General features: G+C 41.7%; 1 protein-coding gene across 3 annotated transcripts; it reads left to right on the top strand.

Moving 5' to 3' along the window:
• The first annotated feature begins 6,710 nt into the window (after positions 1-6,710).
• LOC105487010 (HIV-1 Tat interactive protein 2) lies at positions 6,711-25,085 on the top strand. 3 transcript variants are annotated; one of them, XM_011750272.2, is made up of 6 exons: positions 6,711-6,838; positions 7,274-7,469; positions 9,106-9,213; positions 18,264-18,401; positions 23,484-23,545; positions 24,287-25,084. In XM_011750272.2, exons 2-6 carry the CDS (start codon positions 7,275-7,277, stop codon positions 24,510-24,512), a joined length of 729 nt encoding a protein of 242 aa, XP_011748574.1. In that variant the 5' UTR covers positions 6,711-6,838; position 7,274; the 3' UTR covers positions 24,513-25,084. The 3 variants fall into 3 exon arrangements, with proteins under 3 accessions (XP_011748574.1, XP_011748575.1, XP_011748573.1); XM_011750273.2 differs by having other exon boundaries at positions 6,718-6,790; XM_011750271.2 differs by having other exon boundaries at positions 6,755-6,949; positions 24,287-25,085.
• Positions 25,086-25,745: the final 660 nt, after the last annotated feature.

Raw genomic sequence — 25,745 nt, 5'->3', positions numbered from 1 at the left:
CAGAGTCTTCCTGTTTTGATAAATACTATGCTTATCTAGTTGGACTTGACTAAGGTCAAACAGTTACTAAGTGGGTGGCCAGGATTCAAATCTACTTCCGTATGACTGCAAAGTTGCTTTCTACCACATCATGTGTATCAGTTTGAGTCCCAGCAAGAAACAGAGAATGTGTTCCAACGGAGTAACTGAGGGAGAATTTAGTGAAAGATTATTTACAAGGATGCAGGAAGGGTTAAAGAAAACAAGAAATGGTGCTGTGTCCCAATGCCAGCAACAGCGGGGAATCATTTCTACTCCTAAGTCTAAAAGGTTAAGGCAAGGAGGTGGTTAATGGCACCTGGACAGAGCGCCTGTAGCTGTCAGGGAGGCTGTCAGACAGGAGTGAGGCTCTTGGGTTGAGGAACAGCAATCTCACAGCAGGGATTCAGTGGAATAAAGCCCCTAACCCCATACTCCTCCTCTGCTACAATTTCCTGCTGGTGACTCACTCTTATCACCAAGGTGGCTGATAGGTTAAGGAGGACAAGGTAGACTGGGTGATGCAGGCTTTAGAGGTCAGCTGTGGAGTCACAAAAAAGGATACAGAGAGTGGAAAGTGGATTTGGAGGGGCAAATGAAAAATGTGCCTGTAATCCCAGCACTTGGGAGGCTGACACAAATGATCACTTGAACTCGGGAGTTCAAGACGAGCCTGGGAAACATGACAAAACCCTGTTTCTGGAAGAAAAAAAAAAGCCAGGCATGATGGTGCGTGTCTGTAGTTTCAGCCACATGGGAAGCTGTGGGAGCTTGAACCAGGGAGGCAGATGTTGCAAAGAGCTGAGATTGTGCCATTGCCCTCCAGCCTGGGTGACAGAGCAAGATCATATCTCACAAAAGAAAGAAAAAAGAAAAATGCCCAACATACCAGTGTTTTCCAAACTTTACTCCTTCAGATACTATTTTCATGAATTTACCATATCCCATGTTTACTATACACTCAACTGTACTTAATATTTTATGAAAATTTCCTCTTTGTTTAAACTTTGTTAAATGTACTACTAGTAGCCGGTACTAACAAATGTATTAATAGTAATTAAGGTGATATTTCACTACCTTGAATAGAAGAAAGCTGTAAAAAATAAATCTAATAAAATCAAGTTTGCTAAATTTTAAAACCTAAAATTTAACAATAATTATAAATGATAATGTATCTTATGATGTCCTTCACAGGCCGGTCCCTACCTGCTTCTCTAGTCTCCCCTCCCCTGCCCTACCTCTGCCCTATGCTTCCATCCCTCCATTTCAAGCATATTGGGTTTTGGCCCTTCAAAACCAGCTATACTTCTACCTACCACAGTGCTTTTACATAGGTTATTCATTTGGTATATATCAGTAAGAGGACATACCCATGAGTGCTAGGGATCCTGAAGAATTCAACAAATACAGTGCTATCAGCTAAAAATAAGAAGAATTATGCTTTCCTGAATACATTCTAGAATAACACAGGTAGCATTCACGATTTTGTTATTGATCTGGATATCCAGGTTCTTGTCCTGGCACCAAAGTTGAATCCCAAGATCTTAGATGATATATTTAATAAATGTGTGACTCAGTTTCTCCATTTTTAAAAACAATTAGCTATCAAGAACATGATAGATATACTAAATCACCTACCTCAACTGTTGAATGCAATTCATGGCTGTATTTGTTATGTGAGAGCAGAAAATTACAATACTTTCTTTCAGACACCTACCTTTACCAAATCCGACCTTTCATGTGCCCAACCAGATATCTTAGTCATGCTACAGTTATTTAAAGCTCTCATTTGTAAAAAAAAAAAATATATATATATATATAAATATATATATATATATATATATCCAGCATTCATATTTACGAATAAATGAGATAAATGGGTAACAAGGATGACCACTTTAGATGCTATTTAACATCCATTCTCTTTTCTTTCTATAATAGTGACCTCTACTTTCCTTGGGAACATTACCTCCTTCCCTGCTCCCAGACATGTGGGAAGAGATAGCCCCACCCAGCTTCATTCCCAGAGTCACAGTGACAGTCAGGAGGTTTAATTAGAACTAAGGAGATACAGCTGGGGACTTCTGCTTACAATTATGCTCTTTCTGCTAGACGTGAATCTAGGAGGATGTACTTGATAGCTTCAATCATCCATTCTCCCCATTTCTCCACCTTACTGTATGTCCTGAAGAAAACTGGTCTGCACAGTATAAGTTCCCTCTAGCTTCTGGTTGAGTTTAGACAGTGAAGAGTAGGAGCAAGAGTACAGCCTTTGGGTCGTCTTTGCAGGGTCTCAGAGTAAGACTCACATGAAGGAAAGTAGAACCATGGTTGGGAGAGGGACTGGGTCCTGGCCCCACTGGCTGACTGGCTGATTCTGGTCACGTCCAAGACTATTATATACATTGATTCTTTAGTTACACGAGCCAGGACATTTCCTTTTTTTTGTTGTTTTTTTTTTTTGTTTTTTTTTTGTTTTCCTCAAAACATTTTGAGTTTGGGGCTTCAAACACATGAAACAGTCTTAATGAAAGTGTAACTAAAAATATAGCTCTGAAGTGAAGATGCATGGATCTCTGATCCTGAGGACTCTAAATCTGACCTAAATACAGTTCCAGTCTCCATAAGGCCCCATCCTGCAGCAGATCCTGTTTTGAGATTTCTCTGAGATTCTGTCTCTCTTATACATGATGTGTAGCCTTACAATATTCACCATCTTTACTCAAGTTAATGTGAGTCAGTCTGTTCCTTGGAGCAAAGTGAATGTAATGAAACAGTTCCCATCTTACAGATAGGGAAATGGAGGCCAAGATATATGAAGAGACTTCATGAAAGGCAAACCTGAATGTGGCAGGCAGGTCTCTGGCCAAGGATCTTTCCATGCTACCTCTGTTTCCTTATGTCCCCTTTCCCTCTTTCCCTATGCTTTCCCCTTCCCCTTTGCCCTGAATTTTTGTGGTCCAGTTGCTCTAGGAGGGTAGGTCTTGTCACATTATCTCAGCACCTGCATGAGAAGGTTCCAGCTGTCAGAGAAGGAAAGGCATGGACTTGTTTTTTTCTGAGTTTCCTTCCATTTCTGTATGCTCATTTGGCATTCAGCACGTGCTACTCTATGAAAGTTTGGGGGATGTTTTATAATGTTGCTGAACTTTATTTAGCTTCCCAAGTATTTATGACTTGCCTTCAAGATGAGAGTGAGTTTAGCTGGTGTCCCTGATTCATCTTGGAAAAATCTATAGTACCTAGCACAGTATCTGGCTCGCATTAGATAATCAGTAAATATCCACTGACAAGATTGACTAAAAGAATCTTACATTAGGCAAAACGCTGGCTAAGCTGCTGTAACAAAATTACAGTGGCTTCAACATGACAGAAGTTTATTTTTCTCTCACTGCCCAGAGGCGTGCAGGCAGTCCAGGGTGGGTAGGCAGCTCTGTTCTATGAAAGTCATCCAAGGACACCTTGCCCCGCTATCCTCTAGAGAGTGTCTTTCTACTCATGGTCAGAGCTGGTTCACCAGTACATTCACATTCTGGCCTAAGGAAAGGGGGAAAGGGAAAGTGAAGGGAAAGAAGGTAACTTCCTTATAAAGATGTGATTCAAATTTGCACATATTACCTCTGCTTGCTTCTCATTGGCTATATCACTGTCACGTGCTCATGCTAGCTTGCAAGTGATACCAGGAAATATAAAATCTGAATGGGCAGCCACATGTTCTAATAAACCTATGGACCATATTGCTAAAAGAAAGGCAAGGATGGGCATGATGGCTCATACCTGTAACCACAGTACTTTGGGAGGCCGAGGCAGGAGCATGGCTTGAAGCCAGGAATTCAAGACCTGCCTGAGTAACATGGAGAGATCTTGTCTCTACAGAAAATTTTTAAAAATTAGTTGGGCATGGTGGTGCACACATGTGGTCCCGGCTACTCAGGAGTCTGAGGCAGGAGGATCACTTGAGCCCAGGAGGTCAAGGCATGATAGTGCCACTGTACTCCAGCCTGGGTGACAAAGAAAGAGAGAAAGAGAGATGAGAGATAAGGAGCTATTTGACCCTGGTCAAAACTAAAAGACTGATGATACCAAGTGGGTGAAAATATAATGTAAAATGGTACATCTATCTTACAGAATTCTTTGATCACTCTTCTCCTAGGTATCTACTGAAAAGTAATAAAAACATATGTCCATAAGTAGCTGGGCATGGTGGCTCATGCCTGTGATCCCAGTACTTTGGGAGGCCAAGGTGGGCGGATCACCTGAAATCAGGAGTCCAAGACTAGCCTGGCCAACATGGCAAAACCCCAACTCTACTAAAAATACAAAATTAACCAGGCATGTTGGTGTGTGCCTGTAATCCCAGCTATTCAGGAGGCTGAGGCAAGAGAAAAGTTTGAACTCAGAAGGTGGAGGTTGTGGTGAGCCAAGATCGTGCCATTGCACTCCAGCCTGGGCAACAGAGCAAGATTCTATCTTGCTCTGTTGTGTACATACACACACACGTGTATATATATATATGTATATATCCACATATGTATATGTATATATACATATGTATACATTATGTATATGTACACATATGTATATACATTACATATGTGTATATGGGGTGTGTGTATGTGTGTGTATATATGTATATATGTGTGTGTGTATATATGTGTGTGTGTGTGTGTGTATGTCCAAGAGTAAGGAAAACATGTTACTGAAGAAAGACTGGTCCAATAATGTTCATAGAAACCTTATTCGTAATTAGCCAAAAAGTAGAAACAAACCAAATGTCCATCAACAGAATAATGTTTAAACATGTTGTGGGATATTCATACTGGAATACTGGAAGGCTACTCAGCAATAAAAAGGAATGAATTCCTGATACATGAAACAACCAGGGCTGATTTACTCATTTGGCATAGTAGGCACAGTTCTGGGGCCTGTGAAAATAAACTTTTAGGTAGAAGAAAATGTTTGAGGTGGAAGAAATTGTCATGTTCATCTTTATAGCAACATAGTCATAAGACATAATTTTTGATTATATAAATAGTGTGTGTGCATAAAATGAAGGGGCTCATGAAGTGCTTAGGGCCCACAGAAATCATAATGCAGCCCTACAAACAAGAATAAATATTAAAACATGTGTTAAGCCAAACACCTGAGAAATGAAAGAGTACATGCTGTACTCTTAAATAGAATTCGACAACAGGCAAAACTATGTTGATAGTGACCAGAAAGTGATTGCCTCTGGAGAGGGGAGAGATTGTCAAGAAGGGAATGAAGGCACTTTCAGGGATGGCAGACATGCTCTATATCTTATTTTTGGTGGTGGTTATTTAGGTGTATATACAATCTTCTAAAATCGTGGAACAGAACCTTTAGGATCTGTACATTTTAATGTATATTAATTATGCCACAATTTTAAACAAAAGGGGAAGAATAGACAGTAGGGTACAATGAATAATTTCTGTGACAGATTTGATAAATGAATTACTAGGACAGTGTTTGCTGACAAGGTTTAACATTGCATTCTTGTAGAAAAGCTTTAGGAACTCAAAGGGAAGAGTCCAGGTGCTGTGACAGACCAGTGGGGAATGAATCACACTGCTCTGTATCAATCAAGCTTTTTTATTGCCAATAACAGAATATATCTGGTAAGCTTACACAGCACAGGAATGTATCAGAAGAGTAACAGAAGTACTGTGTTCACAACAGTCTCTGAAAACAGACAGGAATTAAGGCAGGAATTTAAGACAAGATCAGACCATCAGATGGCAGGTGGATCATATGATGCCATAATCCTGTACCCCTGCCCCAACAAACCAACATATATCTCAGGCCTTCACTGCATCTTTTCATTACTCCTCGAAAACTGAAAACCTATGTGTGAGCCTCTGGTTGGCTGAGCCTAAGCAAAGCCTACATATAAAAACTCCCATGGAGATGGAAGAGGAAATGTGTTTCATTGTCTTCTAGATGGGAGATGGGGCCCCAAATGACCAATGTTCCCAGCACAACCTGAACAATCTGAAATTATTCAGATTTCTGCTTGTCATTCTAACCTCTGTTCAGGACTTCCAAGATCCAGGACAGGCCGAGTGTAGATAGCTGTGTTCCAAACCACTGATCTGGTTTAGGAAGCCTGAATCACAGGTGTGGAAGGTCACCCGGGTTCCACCATCTAGAAGACCGAATTAGGCCAGGACCTGGGCAGGGAGACCAGTTATACTGGGGAGATATGATGAGAGCTTGAATTACATGGGAGAAATATTTGTAAGGCAGATGGGATAACAGGACTTGATGAGTCTGTAGTGTGGAAAGGCTAGGAAAAAAAAGGAATCAAAAGAGATAGTCTGATTTCTGACTTGACAGGGCAGAAGGAGGTGTGTGTATGTGTGCATATGTGTGTGTATGTGTATGTAGGGATGGTGACACACAAGAGAGGCTAGGAATAGGTTTGTTTTATTCCTGTTTGGGGTGGTTGGGTGGGCAGGGTTAAGTTTTTGACACGGTGAATTTGAGATGATAGCCAATATACAATTGACATTCCAGTTTGGGGGCCATTGAAGATCAAGTCTGGCAAGTCTATTAGCTGAGCGCAGCAGGTGAGGGAAATCGCGGGGAGAGGGTCCTTGCAGATTCCTGACTCAGGAAGGGTCGCGGCTCCGCGCACGTGCTCTCACAGTCACCCGCGCCTGTGAAGCTGCAGGGAGTTTGTCCCCAGGTCCCGCCCCTATGGGCGGGGCGAGGCAGCGTCGCCGCGAGGCCACCCGGAAGACCAAGCCGGGTAGGCACTGGCTCCGTCGCCTCCAACGCCCCGGGCCGACAAGGGAAGGTGGGATGCTCTGATGGCCGGGCCTGCGGCGCTGAGCGCGGCGGCGGCTGCTCTGGTGGCCGCCCTGCTCCTGCTGCGTCGTGAGGAGCCGGGGCGGGGGGCTGGCCCCAGGTAACCCCTCCGCGTATGGGACCGAGCTTGGTCCGGTCTCCTGGCCGGGCCAGGGATACCGTGGGGGATGCCCAGTGGTGCCAGCAGCTTGTGGCACCTGGGCTCACCCTCCAGCTCGGGCCCCTTCCGATGGGTCTGCTGGCTCAGGTACGGGGGATGGCCTGGGAGCCGCGCCCCGCACGTGAGTCAGCGCTTTCCCCAGGGCCTGGACTGCGGAGAACAATATCCTCTTCCCGAGCAGATAAACAGCCCTTGTTCCCTGGGGTAAAGACGGGCAGTCCCCTGACACCCTAAGATCGGCACCTGTCGATGTTATTTCCTCAGCATGGCCGAAACAGAAGCACTGTCGAAGCTTCGAGAAGACTTCAGGATGCAGAATAAATCCGTCTTTATTTTGGGCGCCAGCGGAGAAACCGGCAGAGCGCTCTTAAAGGAAATCCTGGAGCAGGGCCTATTTTCCAAAGTCACACTCATTGGCCGGAGGAAGCTCACCTTCAACGAGGAAGCATATAAAAATGTGGTGGGTATTTGAGCTGGGGCTCAAACGGACCCCCAGTGATTCTGCGAGGTGAACATATTTCACGCCTAAAGGCTAAAAACTGCCCTGCCAGTAGTGGGGGTAGTGAGAGGCCATCAAACCTTGGCCAAGATTGGTCTGTGAGGGTCCCTCCCAGAAGTCCGACTCCTGGATTGTAGCCCAGGTGTGCCTCCCTCCCGCTCATTGTGTGTTCTTGGGCAAAGCCCTTTCCATCTGCAACTCTATAAAGCTGGATCTGAGTTGTAATGGGGGTGAGGCTGGTGAGACAGATGAGCACTGTTTTCAGGGTCATACAAGCTTGCTTCTAGAGGCAGCCCTGGTGACCTTGAGAATTTTCTCAGCCACTTTGCTGATTTTGTCAACCTGCGCACTTCACACTAATATTGTCAGGGATTCTGAAACTGCTTTGCAGAGTGAGAAAGGTCCATGGCAGTGAAAGGTGGGTTATTCACTTACAAGAATTGGCCCTGCCTGACTTCCCAGACTTGTGTCTGTAAATCGAATATTCCCTTCACTCTAAGTTAAACCTTTTTTTTTTTTTTTTTTTTTTTTTTGAGACAGAGTCTCACTCTGTCGCCCAGGCTGGAGTGCAGTGGCGCGATCTCGGCTCACCGCAAGCTCAGCCTCCTAGGTTCAAGCGATTCTCCTGCCTCAGCCTCCCAAGTAGCTGGGACTACAGGCACCCACCACCACACCCGGCTAATTTTTTTTTTTTTTTGTATTTTTAGTAGAGACGGGGTTTCACCGTGTTAGCCAGGATGGTCTCGATCTCCTGACCTCGTCATCCGCCCGCCTCGGCCTCCCAAAGTGCTGGGATTACAATGAAACCCTATTTTTCTTTAGTGTCATAGGCAGTGCCAGAAAAATTCTTTTCAGAGTTGACGGTAAGGATGGAAACCATTTTATCTGAATTCCTGCATGACAGGAATTTATCATGCTTTCTTTTTAAAGTTATACAGCAAACTTATAAGGTTAGATGGAGGTTCTTAAACTTCTGTGTGCATGAGAATTAAGGTGGGTGCTTGTTAAAAGTGCACATTCTGATTCAGAGCTATTGGTGTGGGATGTAGGAATATGCCTTTTTGTCAAGCACTCCCTGACTAATTATAATGCAGATGGTTCATGGATTGGATTGAAGGAAAGATTATCACCCCCATTTTACAGCTGGGGGAAAAAAAAAAAAAAAAAAGCTGTAGTGTCTGATGAATAACTTGCCCACAATTGCATGCCTAGTGTGTAGCAAGCCCAAGATTTGCAAGTAGGTCTTCTTTAAGATGCCAAACGCCATCTCTTCCCCTCACATCATACCTCAGTGGTCTCCTTGCTGGAAAGCTACACACAGTTCTTTTATTTTTCCAGAGAGAGATTATAATCGAACCTGACTTCAGAAATCTGGATCACCCCTAGTCCTCTTATAGAGACTGTGGACATATGTGTGTGTTGTTGATTTTCAATTGAGGCTGATGGCTTTTTGGTTGGAGAAAAGGAATTTGTAAAATTTGATATTAAGTGGACAGGCCTATCAGTAATGTTCTGTAACTTAGTCTTTAAATCTAGGGGGATTTTTGGTCTGTTGTTTAAATAACACGAAACTACATACAACTGTGTCCTTGCCTAGAACCAAGAAGTGGTGGACTTTGAAAAGCTGGAGGACTACGCTTCTGCCTTTCAAGGTCATGATGTTGGATTCTGTTGCCTGGGTACCACCAGAGCGAAAGCCGGCGCGGTAAGGAAGGCATATGCTCTTTTCCCTTTTTGCTGGCCAGTGATATCAAGGATTCTTTTCTTGCTCGCTCTTCTTCTTTGTGCCTGTTGCAATGCTTAAATGTGAATAAACCCTTATTGTTTAAGATTCTATATGCTGCACTAACCTTGCTATCCTTTTCATAATACTGATAAGTTCATCTTTCAAAGTAATCATTGAGTTCAGGCCCCAGTGCTGGAGACATTGTAAATATTTACATGATTTTGCCTATTGTGAATATCGTTATCACTACATCCCCTGACTAAGGGAAACCATGATGTCTGAGTAAAACTAATTGGTTTATGCTGTTAACAATCAGCTTTTTTTACCATTACCAAATGTTTTAAATTTGAAATGTTCTCTCTCACTTGAGTGATTTGCTCCAACCTATTTTCATGTCAAGCTTTAAACTTCTGGAATAGAACATCAGAACACAAGCACGATTCAACCAGCCTCCAGCGATGATTCAGCCTTCAGCGATGATTCAACCCCAGTGATGATTCAGTCTTTACTGACGCAAAACTCTTTTAACACACATTTTATTTTCTTTTTAATGGTGTTCTAAATTGAGTCAGCTCCTGTCCAGAAGTTATAGTTTACTGCATGGTTAGAAGTCAGAGCTGACTACATGGATTCTGGGCAAATGTTAACGCAGGTACATCTTATTTAATTTATACTTTGACTATAGTTTATGCTTCTGGCAGAATTTACATGCTGGAGCTGAACAAACTTGCACATTCTGCATATGTATCCCAGAACTTAAAGTAAAATTTAAAAATACATATTAATAAATACATAAATAAAATAGAAGTGAAAAAAGTAAATAAATAAAGTCGGTTAGCCCAGGTGCAGTGGTTCATGCCTGTAATCCCAGAAAAAACAAAAACAAAACAAAAAAATATATATATATATGACTATGACTCTGCCGTGGGAACTCTCCTTAGGTTTATAAACCAGGCGCTTTCACCTGAATCATTAAGGGAGCATATAGTGAAGAACTATTCATTTATACCAACTAAGTAGTTAGATTCAGATGTATTTCTCTGGGCCTCCTTGTGATGCAAAGAGTAATTCTATGTGTGCTTTCAATCGAGATGTATTTCCATATCTTCTGCAGTTCTGCATATCTATCCTGGAACATGGCTGGGATTTGACCTCTGTGATGGGAACTATGGATTACAGAGAAGTTTGACTTTCCCAGGAAATGGCACATTATCTCTCCTAGAAAGGGTCATGTTCCTGCTTAACAGTGGGTGCAGTCTTTTCTGTCCCAGGCACAGTCACAAGCAGTGTGCCCTCCAAAAGCATTGAAAAACTTTTGTTCCAGGACACTGCAGGTTTGTCTCAAGTGCCAACCTGGTTTTGGTGGTGAGTCAGCAAAACAAAATGCTGCATTAGGCACAGAAGTGTTGATTTTCATGACATAAGGCAAATTTCATTATAGGGTGTGCCAGGGAAAAGTCTAAACTGATTTCTGTGTTCAGACTGGGTAATGCAATTTTAATCAGAGGAATTGTGTGTCTTTACTATCCAGAATTTTCTGTTTTAATGGGGTTGGTTCTCCACCTCTCAGGCTATTCAATACCTTTTGTTCTCCTTTAAAATCAATTTGGAAAGATAAAAGTAATTAACTAGTAAGCGAGAATAGACTAATGAGCCTAGATTATTCACCTAGCTTAGAAATGAATTAGGACTTAAATGATTTAAGAGGTTAGTGGTGGAAAACAAGCTGGCACTTATACCAGAAAAGTGTTTTGTTTTTGTTTTGGGGGGCTTTAAAAAAAAACAATTTGGACTAGTACAATATAAAGTTGGGAGGCTGTGATAACTTTAGCCAATATGAAAGAGGTGACAGTTCGTAAGTGGCTAAGTAATGATAGTGTTTTAAGTGGGGGTTGTAGATTTCCAAGCTCATCCCAGCTGGTGTTCTGGGTCAGCAGCTCTTTATGTAGAAAAGAGTTTGCTGGGTGGTTTATTGTATAAGTACTACAAAGCTAGTAGCAAACCTAGTGCGCTTCACTAGGGATTTTGTAACTGGAACCCCATATATTGCCTTAGCAATATATGGGTTTCCAGCAGAGAAACTTCAAGAAATTCAGCGTTTTTGTCTCAGTATTGAGATCCTCTGAGTAGGTGGCTTATTTCCCTGTGATGTTCAGTGTATTAGTTTGCTAGGGTTGCCATAACCCAAGTAGCTTAAACAACAGAAATATATTGTCTCACAGTTCTGGAGGCTAGAAGTCTGAGATCCAGGTCTCAGCAGGCTGGTCAGTGCTCTGAGGCTGAGCCCTTGAGTTTCAAGGCTCTCTCCTTGTCTTGTAGCTGGTAGCCTTCTCTTTGTGTCTGTTTATGTGGTGTTTTCCCTGAATACCTGTGTCTATGTTCACATTTCTCCTTTTTATAAGAACACTAGCCATACTGGATTAGGGACCACCCTATTTAGTATGATCTCAACTAATTACATCTGCAACGAACTTATTTCCAAATAAGGTCATATTCTGAGGTACTGGGAGTTAGGAGTTCAACATATGCATTTTGGGGGGATATAATCCAACTCACAAAATTCAGTCTACTCAGGTTTCTATTGACACTGGGTCTAGGAAAAGGTCTATTACCTTTCTTCAGCTGTTTGGAAGACTATTTCCTTTAGCAGTAGCTGGGTAGATGCTAATTTTCCTTTTCATATTAACAGAACATAGTTGTTCAATCAATGTACTGGCTCCCTGACTTGGCCCTGATCCAGATCTACTGGATTAGAATCTCTGAATTTGGAAGCTTGGAATCTGTCTTTTTAGCAGGCTCCTTGGGAGATCCTGATGCAGTCAACCCTGTCTTTCTTGTTGAACCTGCTTTCAAGAAGCAGTGGGGTGTATTAATTCTCCTCACTTGCTGGTTTTCTGGGTACTGTGGTCCTAGACAACCTTCATCTTGCTTTACTGAGTAACTTGTTTGCTAGTGAAGATTGAAATAGTCTTTGAAAACCAGATCTGTATTATCCTGGAGTGAAGCATAAAAACTTACAGATGCCAGTGAGAATAGTTCATTTCCCCTTATTTGTATCAAAAGAAGGATTTGATTAGTGAATTCAAGGTGGTTCGATGTGGTTTCACCTTTTCATTTGTCTCTTCACCTGGTAGTAGTAGGCTCCAGAAGTCCAAGTTCCTGTTTTCTGTTGAGTGGATGATGTCATTAATGTGATTAATGTGGTTACTGGGACATTTATTAGGCATCTCATGGCCCATCTCATTAGAATCTCATGGCTTCTGATTCGAATGATCTGCTCTTCTAATTCAGAGGTTTGCACTACAGTCTGTGGGCCAAATATAGCCTGCCACCTGTTTTTGTACAGCCTGTAAGCTAAGAATGTCTTTATATTTTTAAATGGTTAAAAAATTCAAAAGAATAATGTCATACCATGTGAAAATATAAAAACTTCAAATTTTAGCCTTTATACATAAAGTAGTGTTGGGACACAGCCATGCTCCTTACTTTATGTATTCTCTGTGGCTGCTTTTGTGCTATTAATATAATGGCAGAGCTATATAGTTGCAACAGAGGCCTGCAAAGCTAAAAATAGTTACTGTCTGATCCCTTACAGGAAAAGTTTGCCCACCCTTGTTCTAATCTCTGTTGTTTTATTTGATGTCTAGGAGGGGGCTTGTGAAGTGACGAGGCCCTAGCTGGTTCAAGGGACCTAGATCATAGGCCCTGTTTGGATGCCAAGTAGCTATGGAGTCTGGAGTTTGCTGGTTAGCTTTTGGAGGCCACTGCCTCCTTGTCTGTCAGAGGGAGGTGACCAGTGAACCCACTTTCCTACTACAAAATTCTTAAACATTTTTCCTTTTTTTTTTGAGACAGAGTCTCATTCCATCACCCAGGCTGGAGTGCAGTTGTATGATTTCAGCTCACTGCAGCAGTGCGATTTCGGTCACTGCAGCCTCGACCTACCCAGCTCAAGCAATCCTCCCACCTCAGCCTCCAAAGCAGCTGGGACCATAGGCACGCGCCACCATGACTGGCTAATTTTTGCATTTTTTTTTTTCTGTAGAGACAGGGTTTTGCCATGCTTCCCACCCAGGGTGGTCTTGAACTCCTGGGTTCAAGTGATCTGCTTGCCTCGGCCTCCCAAGGTGCTGGGATTACCATGAGCCATTGCACCCGGCCTGCAAAATTCTTTGACTCTATGAAACACAGAAGAAAGAATGCCCCAATTGGAAAACTTTTTCAAGAACATATAGATTGACCCAGGAATCCTCACTATCTGCTTGATTTTATTTATCCAGAGGTCCTTCTCTAAGCAAGATCTTTCTCCTACCATTGAACATCAAATATAGAGACGCCAGGACACAAACAAAAGGTGCCTCAGATTATACCATTTAGTGTTTGTCAGCATCTTTGTTTTCTGATCTAATTTACAGGGTTGGATTGAAAAGGGAGTGAAGGAGAAAGAACCTGAAGCAGAAATATGGCTGAGTGGGACCTTTACAGAATGATAGACCCACCCTTCTCAGAAAAAGATCCCCATGATTTACTTTTTTAGTAAATGAATTAATTTTTTAGAGACAGGGTCTCACTGTGTTGCCAAGGCTAGACTCAAATTCCTGGGATCAAGCGATCTTCCTGCCTCAGCCTGGTGAGTTGCTGGGACCACAGACCATCGTGCCTGGCCCCATGACCTTCTTAAGTCGTTTAAGTGTGCTCACTTGTCCTGTCAGTCAGCACTGAAATACTATACCTTGTTAGGATGAGTTGTTCTGAAGCCAGAGTGTTGTTTTTAGTTTTTAGGCACTGGTAAAGAAGAAATACTTAGTAGCTTTGCATTTTAGTAAGACTTAAGAGTCGTCGGAGAATTTGTTGCCTTTGATGTTGTGGAGCGTATGAGGATATCTCTACTGAGTGTAGTATACTGTGTTTATTCTTTTTGAGAGGGTGCTGGGAAAGGACTTTATAGTGGCAACTTATTTAATTAATTCCTTTTTCTAGAAGGGACTCGGATTCCTAGCTTAGAGCAGGACACACTGGCTATGGAATCATAAAGACAGAATGACATATGGACTTAATACTCTCAGAAGAGACATCTGTCCACATGGTTAGGGAAACTAAGTACAATTTTTCTAAAAATTGTGTTTCTGAGATATGAAGTAGCTTGTTTTAGTTATTTTTTCTGTTGTTTTTTAAATCAAGCTATTGGAAAACAACAAAGGGCATGAATAAGATTTTTAGAGATCGCTTCTTTCATCTGTAAATAGAATCTTCCTCACTCCAGAGAAAACTGGTGTGTGATACCTCCTAGTCAGTCATCAGGACCCACGCTTCAGTTTGATTTTTAAGTCTTTGAAAGCTGTTGACCCTTTTGCTTTTGAGTTTCATTCACCAGCTAAAAGGCCACGCCATCAGGGTGACGGAAGTGAAATTCAAAATTTAGTGTGCTTGGAAAAACGCGTATTTATAATCAGCTTGAAGGCTCAGAGGATTTGTGAAATCGTTTTGGATTAACAGCCATTGATTGCTAATAAAACAATATTTAGCTTTGTCCAGAGAACAGCAATGGAGAAAGGTATGGGCATCTTGTCAACAGGCCCCATTGAGCGGGGATGATGGGCTAAGTGTGGGGGTCTCTGCAGCAGCGTGGGTGCTCGTCCTTTAAGGAGCGGTTGTCCGTTGTTAGCGAGGCGGGTGAAAGGAAGGACGCCAGAGTCTGATGGCTGGGGTAGTATTGATGTGCCTTAGCTGACTAATCAGATTGAAAAAGTCCCATGGTATTTATGTCACTTTAATTTTCATCAAACAATTGGAGACGACAGCACTCTATTAAGGAGAGGTTGATCCAGAACTAAAGCCAAATAAATTAGGGTCTCAGTTTAATCAAATTATCCTTTTACTGGCTCTGGATTAAGTGAGAGAGACAGCGTCGGTCGGGAGACTTGTGATTGGCTGAATCTTTCCCTTATTTTTAAAGAGACGGATGAAAGAAAAAGTATTTTAACAGACGACTATAATAATCCCTCCAATCAATCTTGCTAAAACAACAACAACAACAACAAAACTGAATTTATTTCACTAGTCAACTGTGTCATTATGTTGTGAATAACTAACCTGTCATTAAAATCAGAGTTCTGGTGAACTGGCATGAGGGGAAGAAACAGATGTGGAAGAAAAATTTAGTGTTTTAGCATTTTTCTATGTAGTTTTGGGCTGTTTCTCTTGGAACACTTTCAGCACATCTAAAGTCTCAATTTGGAGATGGCTCTGAGGGTAATCACCTCTCTTAGGATGTGCTGAGTATTAAAATTGGTTTGCTTTACACTGATTTTAAAAGCAACAGCATGAATTTGAGTCTGTATATAGACAGCTTGGCAAGTCTGTTGTTTAGGAGTGAATGTCAAAGTATACAACAAAAAGTATACAAAAGGAGATGGTGATGACTCGTGAGTAAAGAGGTAAGTTTACTTACCCATAAACTAGTTTACCCATAAACTAAGGTAGAAAAAGTAAGGCAGAAAAATAACACTGTCCTCCAGGTGGTGGATATAGTTAAAAATGTACTTGTGAGTGATGGGAAAGGAGGATGAGGAAGGCTTTTATAGTAATGGTAATGTTCTATTTCTTGATCTGGGAACTGGTGGCAGAGCATGTTCAGTTAATGAAAATTTGTTGAGCTCTATACTTATGTTTACTTTTATGATACACTTCCATGCAAAGTTAAAAAATCTGCATGGGCCTATTGTTTTAAAAGTGAAGTCTATATTAGTTTCTTATTGCTGCTTTAGTAAATTCCTCAAATTTAGCAGCCTAAGACAATACAAATTTATCATCTTAGAAGTCTGACATGGGTTTCCCTGAGATAAAATCAAGGTGTTGACAGAGCTGCATTCCTTTCTGGGAGGCTGTAGGAGAGAAACCATTTCCATACCTTTTTCAGCTTCTAGAGGCTGCCCCCCATTCCTTGGCCTGTGGTCCCCTACCCATCCTCAAGGCCAGCAACGTGGTAGCCGAGCCCTTCTTACGTTGCATCACTCCAACGTCCTCTTCTGCCTCGCTCTTTTACTTTTAAGGGCCCTTGTGATTACATTGGGCCCACGTGGATAATTCAGACTAATCTCTCTGTTTCAAGGTCAGCTGATTAGCACCCTAATTCTAAACACTGAATTTCTAAAACACTGAATTTCTCTTCCACATCTATTTCTACCCCTCATGCCAGTTCACTAGAACTCTGATTTTAATAATGGGTTCATTACAACAAAATTACACAGTTGACTAGTGAAATAAATTCAGTTTTTCGTTGTTGTTGTTGTTGTTTTAGCAAGATTCATCTTGCTTCTGCCTAAATACCATTTGCAATGGAATTCCCCCTTGTCATGTAACCTTACGTATTCACAAAGATTAGGACGTGGGCATCTCTGAGGGACCATTATTCTGCCTACCATAATTATGGATTAGTCATTTTCATCAGCAAGAGAGTAGGTGATGAAAAGGAACATGGGTACAGTGAAAAGAGCACTGCTCAGAGTCCGGAATCTGCAGTCTGCTCTCAGCTCTCCCACTTCCCAGCTAGCAGTTCACCCGCCCACTGGACCTTGGTTCCCCTCTACATCATGAAGGGACTGGATGTGATATTTCCTAAGGTACCTTTTAACATTCTATGAAAGATACACATCGCCCTACCAAATACAACATTTAGAATCAGTAACTACTGCGGAGCAAATTTTTAATTAAAAAAGAAATCAGGCCGGGCGTGGTGGCTCACACCTATAATCCCAGCACCTTGGAAGGCCGAGGCAGGCGGATCATCTGAGGTCAGGAGTTCAAGACCAGCCTGTCTAACGCAATGAAACCCTATTTCTACTAAAATACAAAAATTAGCCAGACACACTGGCGTGTGTCTATAATCCCAGCTACTTGGGAAGCTGAAGCAGGAGAATTGCTTGAACTCAGGAGGCAGAGGTTGTGGTGAGTGGAGCTCACGCCACTGCCCTCCAGCCTGGGCGACAGAGCAAGACTCTGTCTCAATCAATCAATCAATCACTGGGGCAGTAGTCCAGTCTTCAGATTTGGAATTCCTACTACTCTAAGACCTCATTCTGTAATTGTGACTACCTGTGAAGTTCAGCTTCAACAGACTTTAGACTTCTCTTTAGCTGTCTTGGGTTTGAAGATGCCAGAATTTATAGTGGTCTCAAGAGACTGTGACTCCATGGAATTCCCTTTTCTGGGTAAAGGTGCATGTTTTTCAGTTAGGCCCTGGAAGTGAGTCTATATTTTGTTATTTGTGTCATTCTCTTCCCTTCCCCTTTTATTGCCACTTAGTTCTGTTTTTTTCTGACCGGATTTACCTTTTCTCTGCTTTCATTGGATTTTTGTTCATTCATTTTTAGAGCATCTACCATATGCTGGACATGTGCTGATGCTGAGAGATGAATTAAGAAAAAGACTCAGCCACTGCTCTCACTGGACTGAATCTAGCTAGATTGGGTGTCTCCAAACATTTTTGATCAGAGACCCATTAATAAAAAAATTTGAGGATGCATACCTTACTAATATGTGAGGTACATTGTAAAGCATACATGAAAATTGGGAATTAAATAGACTTTGTTCTCTTATTGCCTGGGGAGTGTCCTCACCCATAGTCAGAGACCCTACCACATTAGATTGACACAGAAAACAGACAGGAGTGTAAAGTTGTAAAGTTATTAAGACAAAAAAAAAAAATGTCTGGCTTAAAAGTAGTTTCTCAGCCTGACCTTATTGTTTCCTTTGTTCTTTGCAGATTTGTTTGGTGTCTATGTTTCAGTGTCATTGTCCTTGTTTCCTTATTGCAGTCCAGCCTTGCTGCTAAAGCTGGTATGTCTATCCGGAGGACCAGACCTGGAGCCTTTCCCAGGGTCTAAGCCTGACTTTCATGTATTGCTTGGACACATTTTATTTAGATCTCTATCCCTCCAGGCCTCCCAGCCTGCTACCCAAGCCAAGTAGTAATCTTGAAGATGAACTTGCTGCTTTTTGGAAATAACTCATGTTCTTTTCCCCTTTAGGAGGGATTTGTTCGTGTTGACCGAGATTATGTGCTGAAGTCTGCAGAGCTGGCAAAAGCTGGAGGGTGCAAACATTTCAACTTGGTATCCTCTAAAGGAGCTGATAAATCAAGCAATTTTTTATATCTACAAGTTAAGGTTTGTGCAAGTTTCTGTCTTTCATACACTTTGGAGAAGCCTACCTATTTGGCAGTACTAAAGAATATAAAATATTATATAATACAAAAAACATCAATACATCATATTATGCATTTGTATGGCTATGGGACTGCAGGAATATATTTAGTAAACAGGAATGATTTGAAAAATAATTTCCAATGTCTTCCTCTCTATTAATTATCCAGCAATAAATGGAATGAGATATGGTGTCTCCAGCCTTGACTGTCAGCATGGCAACTTAGCATTGGAAGAGACTTGGAGGCAGTGATTCTTAAACTTTTCTGTCAGTTTCTCCAATGATTGAGAGGAAAGAAGAGCTTTTATTTGTCTAGAGATTTGGAGACATCTATCCTGAAGCAGTATTCTAGTTACAAGACTGGAGTGCAGTGGCATGATCTTGGCTCACTGCAGCCTCTTTCCCCCCAAGTAGCTGGGACTACAGGCATGAGCCACCTGCTTGGCTAATTTTTGTATTTTTGGTAGAGATGGGGTTTCGCCATGTTGCCCAGGCTGGTCTTAAACTCCTGAGTTCAAGCAATCTGCCCATCTCAGCCTCCCAAAGTGCTGGGATTACAGGCGGGAGCCACTGCGTCTGGCCTCAACTTTCTTAAAAGTCTTACGTTTTCTCTTTTAAAAATTTATGCACATTTTGCTATTCTTAGTGCTATACATATCCCTGTTTATTTTAATTTAAAAGATTTCTATTAACCTACCTTTGAGTTAAATTGATGCTGCTGGAAGATAGGCATGGCTTTGTCTTTGCGTGCCTCCAGTGCACCTCAGGTGCCCACAGTTGAAGCGGCAGAGCCACAGAGGTCATTCAGTCATAGACTTTTCCTATGTGAAGTCCCTTTACAGAAGTTCATCTCGCTTCTGCTTAAATATCTCCAGCACTACAGAGATTACTATCTTATTAGCCAACTTTTTCTATTTTGGGTCAGATCTACTTGCCCAAAAGTCTTTACCTTGAAGTGAAATTTATTGATATGTAAATGCTAATTGTTATCAGTTCTGCCTTTTAAAATAACCAAAACAAGTCCAGTCTTTCTTTTGCATTGTAGTTTTTAAGACGTTTGGAGATTATGGCCTCCTTAATCGTATGTTTCCCAGGCATCACACCTTTAAGTCCTTGCACCATTCTTTATAGGTTCCTGTGTCTAGTTCCTTCATGACTGCATCACTTTGCTGAGGGTGAACTTTGCAGTGATATTATACTGGAACTACAGTGGGAGTACTATTCACGCTCTGGACACTATGTGTTTTTAAAAATAAGATATAAGATTGTTACTATTTTACCAAACATCCTTATTATGTTGTTGGCCCATGATCAGCCTGTAATAATAAAAATTTCCAGATTTTTTTCACATGGCTAATAGCTGAGCCATATCTCACCTATCCTAAAATAGTATTTTGAACCAGATGAAGATCAGTGAGCCACCAATGAAATTACATGAAGAATGGAAAAGTTTCCACTTAATTGTCAGAGTTTAGAACAATTCTTAAAAGGAAAAAAGTCTGGTTTTCTTTTTTTTAGAATCAGTCTTGCTCTGTCACCCAGGTTGAAGTTCAGTGGCATGGTCACAGATCACTACAACCTCAAATTCCTGGGTTCAAGTGATCTCCAGTCTAAACCTCCCGAGTAGCTGGGACTACAGGCATGAGGCACCAGGCCCAACTTGTTTTTCAAAATACTGACACATGTGGGTTCTGAGAAAGGTTACCAAATAGGATTTTTGCTCTCATTAGCAAGATCAACATTTATACCTTTTAGAAAAGAAAATATACGTAAGATATTTCCTCGTTGTTAAAGATAAAGGCATTACTACTGACTCATTGGGTTATAATAATGATTCAACCAGATTTTTTAAAAAATAGCTAACATTAAATGATCCAGGCAGTGTTCTGAGGGCTTTTATGTGCATTTGTGTGGAAACAGGTACTGTGATATTAAGACCACCAGCTGTTGACTGGGCACGGTGGCTCACGCCTGTAATTCCAACACTTTGGGAGGCCGAAATGGGAAGATCACTTGAGGCTGAGAGTTTGAAACCAGTCTGGGAAACATGGCAAAACCCTGTCTGTACTAAAAATACAAAAATTAACGGGCACAGTGGCGTACGCCTTTAATCCCAGCTACTCGGGAGGCTGAGGCAGGAGAATTGCGTGAACCCAGGAGGCAGAAGCTGCAGTGAACCGAGATCACATCACTGCACTCCAGCATGGGGACAGAGTGAGACTCTGTCTCAAAAACAAAACAAAACAAAAATAACAACAAAAAGAACACCAGCTGTTAAGCGGCAAAGCTAGAGTTTGAACTGAGGCTGTATGATTCCAAGGCCTATGCCGCTAGCCATTATGTAATGAATAGCCTTTGTCACTAATACATGCAAAAGGGACCCAGCAGAGATTGGACCATGACAGAGCCTCAGCAAATATTAAGGCCAATACAACAGAAAGACACTTCTGATTTCACTGCAGTTGGCCTGTATTACCTGCAGTCTGGGATTATGAATTAGATTAATAAAGGGCAGAAATGACAACCAAATGATCCGGCCCAGAATGACGCTGAACAATATGTAATTGCTTTTACAATTTGGAAAGATTATCTTTCCGAAATAATCCTTCAACTACTGTGTATAACATTCCTAGTATTTATTGCTTATTTTCTCAGTCTCCATGTGTGTATGAACTTCCCGCTCCCACCCAATTTTAGAAACTCCTTTATTCTTTAGGAACATTTATTCTACTCAATGACGTTTCCATTGCATTCATTCATGGTGGGCCAGCTCTGGGGGCCTGGATCAATCATGTGCTTTATGGGCACCCTGCTGGTGCTGTGGGGAGACGTGTCAGGATGTGGAGCCCAGAGTACTGGATGGGTTTCATGTCCTCTGTTCTCAGGGTTGATAAGCTTTGGTTTCCTCATCTGTTCAGGGTGAAGGTACACTTTCCAGACATGTGACATTTTATTATTGGGTATCATCCTTGACCTCAAGGAGTTTGTAATCTGCTTATACTGGGAGATTCCCAAAGACACCACCAAGTTTGGTAATTCACTAGAAAGTTTCATAGGACTCATGATATAGTCATACACGCAGCTAAAACTTATCGCATTGAAAGGATATAGAGCAAAATCTGCAAAGGGAAAAGGTGTGTAGGGTGAAGTCTGGAGGAAAGGAGGTACGAGCTTCCAAGAGGCCTCCCCATACAGCTTGCACAGGATGTGCTTAATTTCTCCAGCGATGAATGTTTTCTGCCAGAGAAACTCATCTGAACCTAGGAATGCAGGGTTTTTATGGGAGCCAGTTACATAGGCACATTGGCCTAGCAAAATTGCAGCCCTCCAGAAGAAAGGCAAGTTTTCAGCATAAACCACATTGTTTGTACAGACAGTTTAGGCATAGTACATTACCCTTATCAGATAGGGAATGGTGGAAACACACCCAAAATCCAAGTTTGCAAGCACAAGCCAGGGGCCAACCTTGCAACAGGCCTTTCTAAGGATAGCAGTCTCAGCCTGCTATGGTATCTCTTTTAGGCACATTGCTAATAGAGACAAAACAAATCTTTTAAAAAGCTAAGAAATGTGTGTCCACATAAAAACTTGTGTATGAGTATGACTGTTCATAGCAGCATTATTTACAATGGCCAAAGAATGGGAACAACCTAGATGGCCATCGACTGATGAATAGATGAATAAAATGAGATATATTCATGCAATAGAATATTATTCAGCTATAAAAAGAAATGATACACACTACAACATGGGTGAACCTTGAAAATATTATGCTAAGTGTGAGGAAACAGTCACAAAAGGCCATAACTTACATGATTCCATTTATATGAAATGCCCAGAATAGGCAAATCCATGGAGATAGAAGGTAGACTAGTGGTTGACTAGGTCCCCAGAGAATAGGGTATGGGGAGTGACTGCTAATGATATGGGATTTCTTTTCAGGGTGATGAAATATTTTAAAACTTAGATTGTGATGAAGGTTGCACAGTTCTGTGTATATACTAAAAACCACCTATTAAAAAAAAAGAATGGCCAAGCGCGGTGGCTTACGCCTGTAATTCCAGCACTTTGGGAGGCTTAGGCGGGTGGATCACTTGAGGTCTGGAGTTCGAGACCAGCCTGGCCAACATGGTGAAACCCCATCACTACTAAAAATACAAAAATTAGCCAGGCATAATGGTGGATGCCTGTAATCCCAGCTACTCAGGAGGCTGAGGCAGGAGAATCGCTTGAACGCGGGAGGTGGAGGTTGCAGTGAGACGAGATCACACCCTTGCACTCCAGCCTGGGCAACATGGTGAGACTCCATCACAAAATAAATACATTAATTAATTAATTAATTAATTTAAAAATTAAAAAAAAAGAAAAAGATATTTAAAAATAGCTACTTAAACGTCTGCGATGAGACAGGTTAAGTGCCAGTTAGGTGGTACACATAGGCCAAGAAGGAGGCATGCATGACTGTGTGGTAGTTCACAGGCCTTTGGAAGTGCCTGTGGGCTGAGCTCCTCAGGCACTTTGTTTCCAGAGATGCCTGCCATGAAAATGCATGCTTTATTTAACAAATTAGGTTTAAAGCATCATCTAGATATAATCTGTCTTGAAATTTTGTGGGGTTTAAGAAGTGAGTAATATAGTGGGTCTATGGTTTTCTGACCCACTGGAACTACCTATAAACCAAAAAAAGGTTAGTGTCTGCCAGCATGCAACATGAATTCTGGACTAAAGAGAGGATATTCTTTTATGGTTGTACTAACATATTACTTACCCTTTCTGAATCTGTTTTAATATTAATAAAGTGAGAGGATTGACTATACAGCCATTCACTCATTTAGTGGATCTTTTAAATGCAAGACTACATATCAGGATTAAATGATCTCTTCCTTAATTTCCCAGACTCCTTGGAACCTAAAATTCTAGATAAGGATATTTTGAGTATTGAGACCTGCAAAAGCACATTACCTTCAAAACCACAAATTAGTCTTAAACTTCACACAGGTGAGCTGGTCTTGATTAAATATTAAAAATGTGGTTTTTCTTAATAGGGAGAAGTGGAAGCCAAGATTGAAGAATTAAAATTTGATCGTTACTCTGTATTTAGGCCTGGGTAAGTATAGTATTTATACTGAATGAGAGTATGCCACTGTAGGTTAATCCCTAGATGCTAATTTTTCATTTGGAAAGGCTGACAACTGAAATATCTAAGATATGAAAGACACTGGCTAGAGGTGTATTGCTTCTCTGAAGGACACACCTTTTTGCTTAGAAAGAAAGGGTAGATGTTGGGGCCTGCTCCAGAATAGTCCAGAACTTCCTAGACAGCATTTGCTGCCTTCTTAAATCCTCTTCATGCACCAAATAAAACATTAAATCTACTCTATTAGTCTGCTCGGGTTGCTATAACAGGATACCACACAGGTTGGGTGGCTTAAACAACAGAAATGTATTTTCACACAGTCTGAAGATTGGAAGTCCAAGATCAAGGTGCCGTCAGGGTTGGTGTCTGGTGAGGCCTCTTTTCCTGGCTGGCAGACAGCCCACCTTCTGGCAGTGTCCTCACATGGCCTTTCTTCTTTATGTATGCAGAGAGAGAGACCTCTGATGTCTCTTCCTCTTATGAGGACCCCAGTCCCATCACACTAGTCCTGTTCCATCCTTAAGACCTCATTTAACCTTAATTACTTCCCTTAGTGCCTTATCTTCAAATAGAGACACATTGGGGGTTAGGGCTTCAACATTAGAATTTTGAGGGGATATAGTTTGGTCCATAATGCCCACTGTGGTCTCAGTGCAATTTACCACCTCTTCCTCTGCTTTTCTTTCTTTTTTTTTTTTATTTTTATTTTAGAGTTCTGTTATGTGATAGGCAAGAGTCTCGCCCAGGTGAATGGTTGGTTAGAAAGTTCTTTGGCTCCTTACCAGAATCTTGGGCTAGTGGGCAATCTGTGCCCTTGGTGACTGTGGTTAGAGCAATGCTGAACAATGTGGTGAGACCAAGCGACAAGCAGATGGAACTGCTGGAGAACAAGGCCATCCATGACCTGGGGAAAGCACATGGCTCTCTCAAGCCATGACCACACAGGAGAAATGGTTTTTATTGTCAGTCTTAACACCCATCACCAAATCAGTAATTTCAGGGTCTAAAAAAAGTCCGCATATTTTAGCTTTGTTGTTTTACTATCCTCAGGCATCCATTCCAATCAAGAAATGATGGTGCTCTGAATCAGTGGTTCAGAGCCTGGTTATACATATAGATCCTCAGCGAGCTTTGGAAAAATAAAGATGTTAGCCGTATCTCAAACTTGAATCAAAATTTCTGGGGTGTGGGCAGAATAATCTGTAATTTTCTTTGTTTATACTGCCCCTGATGCCACTGGTTCTGATGCCACTGGTTGGGGGGCCTGCTTTGAAATGCTTGTCTGCAGAGTCACAGCAGCCGGGAAAACCTTGTGACCATGCAAATGAGCTCTGCTCTAAAATTGTTGACATTCACGTCTCTGAGTTACAAAAGTGCTAATTCACTACATGTAATTGTGTAAGTAAACATTGTGCCTTTACTACTTCTTTATGTAATAGAAATTATATACCTAAGCTTATATAATACATGGGGAGGATTAAATAAAGGAATAAATTGACAACTCCTGGGTGCCTCTTAGATTGCTTGAAAGTGCCCATGTAGTAGTGGTAATATGCAGCATTTCAGCCTATGGGGTGATATAACAGCAGCTAATATTTACCAAATGCTTGCTAGGTACTAGTCTTTACATGTATAAACCCCTTATAGGCCGGGCGCGGTGGCTCACGCCTGTAATCCCAGCACTTTGGGAGGCCGAGGCGGGCGGATCACAAGGTCAGGAGATCGAGACCACGGTGAAACCCCGTCTCTACTAAAAATACAAAAAATTAGCCGGGCGCGGTTGTGGGCGCCTGTAGTCCCAGCTACTCGGGAGGCTGAGGCAGGAGAATGGCGTGAACCCGGGAGGCGGAGCTTGCAGTGAGCCGAGATCGCGCCACTGCACTCCAGCCTGGGCGACAGAGCGAGACTCCGTCTCAAAAAAAAAAAAAAAAAAAAAAAAATAAACCCCTTATAAACCATCCTTATAAAGTGATACTATCATGATCTTCATATCTTAGATGGGGAAATGAGATTACGGTGGTTAAGTGCCTTGCTCAAGAGTCCAAAGCTGAAGAACTGAAGCAAAGAAATGGTAGAGTCAGGATTCTAACCCAATCCCACAGATTCCAGAGATGGTGTTTTTAAGCACCCTGCAAGAGCACTCTGTTCCTGTGTATTTCCAGGTGGTTCC

This window comes from Macaca nemestrina, chromosome 12, assembly GCF_043159975.1.
Source record: "Macaca nemestrina isolate mMacNem1 chromosome 12, mMacNem.hap1, whole genome shotgun sequence".
Lineage (NCBI taxonomy): Eukaryota > Metazoa > Chordata > Mammalia > Primates > Cercopithecidae > Macaca > Macaca nemestrina.
This window is presented reverse-complemented; position numbering and strand designations above follow the sequence as displayed.

Excerpts from the sequence above, each read along its gene's own strand:
- LOC105487010 (XM_011750271.2), top strand. The coding sequence starts at position 6,852 with ATGGCCGGGCCTGCGGCGCTGAGCGCGGCGGCGGCTGCTCTGGTGGCC. Across the intron at positions 18,402-23,483 it reads TTTTATATCTACAAGTTAAG|GGAGAAGTGGAAGCCAAGAT; the intron begins GTTTGTGCAAGT and ends TTTTCTTAATAG. Across the intron at positions 23,546-24,286 it reads TACTCTGTATTTAGGCCTGG|AGTTCTGTTATGTGATAGGC; the intron begins GTAAGTATAGTA and ends TTTTTATTTTAG.